Genomic DNA, 6,710 nt, shown 5'->3' with positions numbered 1-6,710 from the left:
GTCTGCAATAACCTCAATACAGTAAACACAGATGGGAAGATATATAAGCAAATCTGGAAGTTGAAAATTCCCCCTCGGGCAACAATTTTCTGCTGGAGACTCCTTAAAAATAGACTTCCCACCAAGGAAAATCTCCTAAGAAGAGACATTAATATCCAGGACCAAAACTGTCCTTTGTGCGGTACTGCTCTGGAGGATGTGGCTCACCTTTTCTTCAATTGTAATTTGACAAAAGGTTTATGGTGGGAATCCATGAGATGGATCCGGGTAGTAGGCCCCCTGCCAAGTCACCCAAAGTGCCACTTTACTCAATTCTTTGAAGGCTTTGGGGATCCTGTAAATCAGGATATAAGGGGTGGTTGGTGGATTGCCTTGGCTAGTTCTATTTGGCACCATAGAAACAATCTGATTTTCCAAGGAAGTCCGTTCGACCCCTATAAAGTCATGGATCATGCCATTTACCTTCTTTGGTCCTGGTTCAAGGCTAAAGATAAAGATTTCAATACTAGCTTCATCCACTGGTCTTCCAATATTTCGAAGTCCTTTGGATAGATTTGATGGGTTTCCTTAATCTCTTGGTTTAGGATGGGTTTTTTGGAGGGCAGCACTCTAGTGCTTTGTATCTATCTCTAGTACCACTGGTACTAGTTTTTCTATTATTAATAATATATATATCTTTTGCCTTCCAAAAAAAAAATGTTCATTTAAATGATTAACAACAATAATGTTATATATATGACGTAGCTGACAATGGTAATTCGTCATTTTTCGTTTATATTAGGCTGAAGTTATGTTCGATAACACATTTTATTTAGCTTTTAGTTTCTTTTCTTTTTACTAAAAAGTTCATTTGGTTATTTGATAAATAATTATTTTTTAATAGTTTTTAGTATTTTTTAAAACGTTAGTTTCTAGTTTTTTATCTTTAATATATTTATTAAATTTTTTGTTTATCTTTTTAAAATAAATAATTTTTATTTTTTTAATTATTTCAAAAGTTAATTTCATTGAATATTTATAATTTAATTAGTTTATTTACTCTCTGCTAACTCCTCAAACTTTTCAATTAGTTTTGTAAAACTGGATGTGATGACAAGATAAATTGGAGATCTTCCTAAACTTCTATTAAAAAAAAGAGAGAAGATTGCAGATTATTTATTTACTTTTAAATATTTCAATTTTTTTATTTTGGATCATCAATTTTTTTGTCATAAAGATTAAACAAAAGAGTAAAAAAGGGTGCAGGAAGTGATTTTTTAGGTGCACTGTCTCGTTTATGTTTCAATGGCTTAAAGTTCTGAAACCAATCCGTGATGCAGTTGATTCGGGCCCTTAGCCCTCTAACGCAACGTTTTTTTTTTTTGTTATGTTAATATATTTCCCAAACTGCATCACTTTTTTAGGTGCACTGTTCCGTTGCAGAAGAATTCCTTACCATGAGGTCGTGACAAGGAACATTGCTGGTGGTGGCAAACCTAGGACAAGTTTTTAGAAGTTTTAAATGAAGTTATGATTTCCTTGTGCAAGTATTGACAATAAATTAATATGAATTTGAATTTTCAACTTACAGGAAAATTTTGTTGTTGCCGCTGCATTTTGCACTTAGCTATTACATACTGAATGCTAACCAGCTCATTGCCTAATTCTGGATTCTCTTTTTATTAACTTTCAATTACTGATAGCTATTGAATTTTTCATTTTCTCTTTATGCACATAAAGGTGCTCATTTGTGGTGTATCGCAGAATATATAATTTGCCGGTGAAACAGAATTAGAAAATGGTCTATTGAAAACTTCATTAAGCAACAGTATTGTTGACCATTCAAAAAAAAAAGAGAGAAGAAAGTCAGCTGCAAATTTTGATCTTTGGTGAATGGGGAACGTTAACATTTTCTAAATGAGTGAGAAGTTAATTAGATCGGCATGTGCAAAATAAAATTATAATGACACTTAAAAATTCGTGGTTATTCGTTGCTAACCACCTCATTTTAGTTGGCGCATATTTTTTATTCACTGACCATCTCATATTTTACTCATTTTGTCATGTGTATCTAAAGCTCCTTAATCTCCAAGTCCCTCAAATAAATAAGCATTAAAGATATAGGTCTAGTGCCAAGTATTTGACTGAGCTCGATGCTACCACACCTTTATTTCGAGTTAACTCGAAGGATTTTGGAAACTGCTCACACTTCCGCAACCCTTGCTATAAAAGCCTTTGTGCAGTCTTCGATTTGTCATTCCCTTCGGCCACCTATTATTTTTGGCTTATGGCCAAATAGTATTCAAAGATGACAGTGTCTGCCTGTGAAGCATCTACAAATTAACAGCATTACATAACTTTGTGATTTGACAAATCATAAAGTTTGAAACAAACGTAGTTCGGACAAGGGGAAAATGTATGTTTGAATATACTCAGTATGGCATATCACCTCATTCATTTTGAAGGTTTAAAATTGCATGCACCGTTCAATCTATGTTGTAATTTGTGAGGTTTCTCAGTAGAGTTTCACGTAGCTCTGTAAGCTCCAAAGCCCTGAAAGTTGAAAATCTCTCATAAATATTAAGTTCCTATTTCTCAGTTTTGATGATTAAATAACATACTATACAAAATTTTGTGATGCATTGATATTGATAACTATATAATTGTGTATGAAATGATGAACTAGAAATGTATGTCATACCTATACCATAGTTTTCCCTCCACATAGATCACATACAGTATACCCTAGGCCTTTACAATATGGGCATTTTGTACCCTCTTCCACCCATTCAATAAACTACATCAAAGAATTCATTGATAAGTTCAATAGCTTGTGCAGCACAAGTAAATAGTAAATACCTATAAAAGTAAATTTTCTTAAAATGCGTATGTATTTCTTACTTGAGGTTCAATATTTGGCTCGCCAGATCCATCACATTCTGCAATTAAAGAATGTAAACTGACTGGAGATTTCCACAATAAAAAATAATGCATTTAGGAAACCAGTATCATACAGACATCATCAATCTGTCAGAAACTAATATAGTGGTTGCCCTTAGAATGGTCATTATAATTTATAAGATGCCGGAATGAGAGATTAAACCACTCAAAGTCTTGCTGCTCCATTGGGGCATAGGGCCATGCCTGCTATCATGATAGTAATTCCTAAATTCATACAATAGAAATGACCATGTCGGATTGAATGTAGAGATTATGGTTGATTTTCCAATGGTCTACAAATCAAATCTCAAGTAGAGACAATTTTGAATAGTCAAGATGGGAGCCTAGAGTTCATAAAACTTCTTTTTAAGCTGTATTCAAGTAACTAGCATGAATAGGGATTTGGAACAAGCCTTCTCAACCAGCTGAATTTATGAAGAAAATGAAATAGGCTTCACTAAAACCTAAGCTAGACAATGTATGGAAAGTCTATGAAGAATTCCTGTTGGAGGAATCATATTTAAACAAAACCACCTAGGGAAACAAAAATTATAATAAATGAAAATGGAAGACATTTGAACAACTTTGTCCAACGAAGGAAATGGCAGAATCTAAGGAATGAAAGGAACCAATCATTGAATAGGCAGATGAAGCTATAATGATAGGGCCCTTATTGTCCTTCAAATATCAATTCTGTGATGGTTTCACCCAATGATCCTCCTAATGATGAGCATATTATTTCCATTCTCATTAAATTGGTCAACTAGTGGGGCAAGACTGCTATCTAGGTTCTATAATTTGAAGCATGCATGAAGAATGCCAATATGCCATGCATGACACTGAATTGCTACTCAAGTTATGAATTCCTCTAAACAAGATTATGTAGAAGGCAATGGATACATGAGACAATTGGTGTATGTTTAGCATGAGGATTGGAAAAAATTATATTCTAGAAAATACATGATTCATTTTGTTTTTGCGAACTGCTTTGTTTCTTGGAGCTTGTATCAAATTAAAAGTGAATTTTCAGTGAGATGTCTTCCAGAAGAATGATCAATGAACCTACTGCGGGATAATGACAGTTTCATTCAAATACAAGGGATAAATTACATACCTGTACACATCAAGCGACCTTCCCCACGACATTGAAGGCATTTTGTTGTCATATCCTTGTTCTTGCTCTTATCAACTCCATCCCTTGCAACAAGTCTTGATGGTTCTTCCCACCGATTCTCTCCAAGGAGAAAAACTCCCCGGTGGGAGACTTCTGTTTCCTTATCATTTTTCACATCTTTTTGCTGAACCTCTGAATTTTCTGCCACTGAAGCAACTGCAGCTCCATTTTCAACTTCCTATAATTCACAAAATAATGAACATACAAATTCAAACATTTTACAGTTTGAATATTTTGCCTCTTTGTTGATTTAGAGATATAAAAAATTGTTCCTAGGCTTCCATCCAAAAGCTTAAACTTTTAGGAGATTGTGTCCTTGCTAATTGTCAAGTTGTGAATACATCCATGCACAATATCAAAAACCAAAATTGCAGTAAAACATGTAATAAAATTAATGCAGAAAATTAAAAGAAAAATACACAAAATTATGTCTTATTATAATCCAATGAAATATATATTCAAATTTCTGTCAATAATACAAAAACTATCCAGTTTAATTAGGACCAAGCAGTCACATGATTGATCCCCAAGCACATGGGATTAACTGAGTGTTTGATTCCATGTCTCTGGAGAAGACATGAGTCAAGATGAAGCTACTAAGAGTAACATCCACATTTTTTTGGTGATTTTGATGTGAATTTTAGTTGGAAGGTGCCTAATTGATGGGAATCCAAACAGACACTAAAGTTACTAGTATTTTTGGACGATGCATTTAATATAAACTCTTAAAAATTGTGGCAGGTTCTCAGCATTTCAAAAGGGATAAAAAATCACATTTGATATAACCAGAATAGCATACCTTTGGCAAAACAGTAGTAGATTGTTTGTCTTGAGTCGCACTACCTGTGCCCTTATTCCTTATCTCCAAATACAACCTTTCAAGAAGTTCAGCTGTCATGATACCATCCTCAGGGGCACCTAGTGCAGCCTTTTAAACAAATAATCACACAAACATATAAATCACAAAAAGAAAAATGTCCAGGCATAGCACAATACATATCATATAAAAAAGTCAGTTTAAATTGAAAATTAATCCAAGACAAATTTCCCTCTCTTCTCATCAAAAATCATATATTATGCAGACCAATACGAACTTGCCAAGTCTTCACAGCACGCTCAGTTCCACTTGAGAAGCTGGAATACTCCATGTCTTCCTCGCCAGAGTAAAACCCCAATTTCAACAATGCTTCCTGTTATTTCATTTTCAACACATCAAGTAAGATTCCACATTGCACCAATTATCCACGTGCAGATTGCAACAAACCAATCCTCGTACTAGTAGATAATTAAGGTCTTATTTGACTAAACTTCTCCCTAAGCACACTCATATGAGAAGTAAATAAGAAGACAAAATAAATCCAGTTTCTCTTGTAAGCTAAAATCAAGTTATGCACTTGAGACTTTGGAGAAGTTAGATGAGAAAACTTCTGTAAAAATCAAGTGAACAAGTTTATTTTAGCTTATGAGTGAAGCTCAATTCATTTTATATTCTTTTACATTCTATCCAAACAGGCCTATATATCATTTAAAAACAGAATAAAAAGTAAAAAAAATCGAAAATGAACCTGCATTTGTCGAACCTCTTCTCCTTCGGAACCTATCCGCAACGAGATCCTCTTTTCAACCCTAGCAGATTCCTCAACCATCACAACCTCCTTTACGTGTTCGACAACCTCTTCGAATTGCTTCTTCTCCTCCTCCTCTTCTGCCTCCGTGTTCCGCAGACTCGAAACGCTCTCGAGAACCAGATTCTTGTCCTTCAGCACCTTCAGGAGCAACGTGACATTGGCGACGGCGTCGGAGACGGAAGCCGGAGAGGACAAATCGCGCATCGAGAGGCGACGCTCAAGCGCCTGGATTTGGAGGTTGAGGTCGGCGATCTCGCGGAGGAGCTGGTCGCGCTCGCGAGCCCAGCGCTGCTCCTCGCGGAGCCAGCGCCGTTCGTCGCGGAGCCAGCGCTGCTCCTCGCGGAGCCAGCGCTGCTCCTCGCGGTCGGAGAGGGAGCAATGGCGGACGAGGGAGTTGAATTTGAATTTATAGGAGAGTAAGTAGTGATTTGAGAGAGGGAGGGTTTTGGTGAGAGTGGAAATGGGAGTTGCTGTCACTGGGAGAAGAATTGATAACATTGTAAAATTTGGATGATGGAGGCCATGGATGGATGTTTCAGTTATCATATTGCAACACGCGGCCAATTTACCACTTCAATTGGGATCGTTTTTTTAATTATTATGAGATGAGATTGGAAGTCTAGGAATTCTTATTTTATTTTTTTAACCGAAGTTATAAATTTTTTTACTATTTTATGACCACATAGTCATTAAATCAAATTAATATCAAATAAAAAATAATTTAACATATAATTAAATTAAAAAAATTCAAATACTTTTTATTAATTAATTAAATAAATGATTATATTATATAAAAAAATATTTAAAAATTAAAAAAAAAACAAAATAAATTAGAAGTCGTAATTTAATATATGACTTTAAAAAAAATTACTTAAATAAAAAAATATAACTTTAAAGTCCTAAAAACAAAATTAAAAAACCTACAACTTTAAAATCATAAATAATAAATAAATAAATTCAAGTCATAAAAAAATTTATAACTTCGGTTA

General features: G+C 34.5%; 1 protein-coding gene across 4 annotated transcripts; it reads right to left on the bottom strand.

Moving 5' to 3' along the window:
* Window positions 1-1,862: 1,862 nt before the first annotated feature.
* On the bottom strand, window positions 1,863-6,298 carry LOC114372211 (protein disulfide isomerase pTAC5, chloroplastic-like). Of its 4 annotated transcripts, none has more exons than XR_003658177.1 (8): window positions 5,674-6,298; window positions 5,188-5,283; window positions 4,893-5,021; window positions 4,034-4,271; window positions 2,881-2,918; window positions 2,681-2,776; window positions 2,429-2,532; window positions 1,863-2,312 (listed from the first exon to the last, which is right to left on the bottom strand). XR_003658177.1 is itself a non-coding variant. In XM_028329667.1 (7 exons), the coding sequence occupies exons 1-6, from the start codon at window positions 6,265-6,267 to the stop codon at window positions 2,681-2,683; spliced, it is 1,206 nt and encodes a 401-aa protein (XP_028185468.1). In that variant the 5' UTR covers window positions 6,268-6,296; the 3' UTR covers window positions 1,863-2,532. The 4 variants fall into 4 exon arrangements, 1 of the variants encoding a protein (XP_028185468.1); XR_003658175.1 differs by having other exon boundaries at window positions 5,659-6,296; XR_003658176.1 differs by having other exon boundaries at window positions 1,863-2,301; window positions 5,659-6,296.
* Between the last annotated feature and the right edge of the window lie 412 nt (window positions 6,299-6,710).

This window comes from Glycine soja, chromosome 10, assembly GCF_004193775.1.
Source record: "Glycine soja cultivar W05 chromosome 10, ASM419377v2, whole genome shotgun sequence".
In the NCBI taxonomy this organism is placed as follows: domain Eukaryota; kingdom Viridiplantae; phylum Streptophyta; class Magnoliopsida; order Fabales; family Fabaceae; genus Glycine; species Glycine soja.
Note: the sequence above shows the minus strand (reverse complement) of the source record. Positions and strands in the feature narration are given on the sequence as shown.

Coding starts and splice junctions, on each gene's coding strand:
- LOC114372211 (XM_028329667.1), bottom strand. CDS start 6,267: ATGATAACTGAAACATCCATCCATGGCCTCCATCATCCAAATTTTACA. Junction 5,284..5,658: donor AAGAGGTTCGACAAATGCAG/GTTCATTTTCGA, acceptor ATGAAATAACAG/GAAGCATTGTTGAAATTGGG. Junction 4,272..4,892: donor CTACTACTGTTTTGCCAAAG/GTATGCTATTCT, acceptor TGTGAATTATAG/GAAGTTGAAAATGGAGCTGC.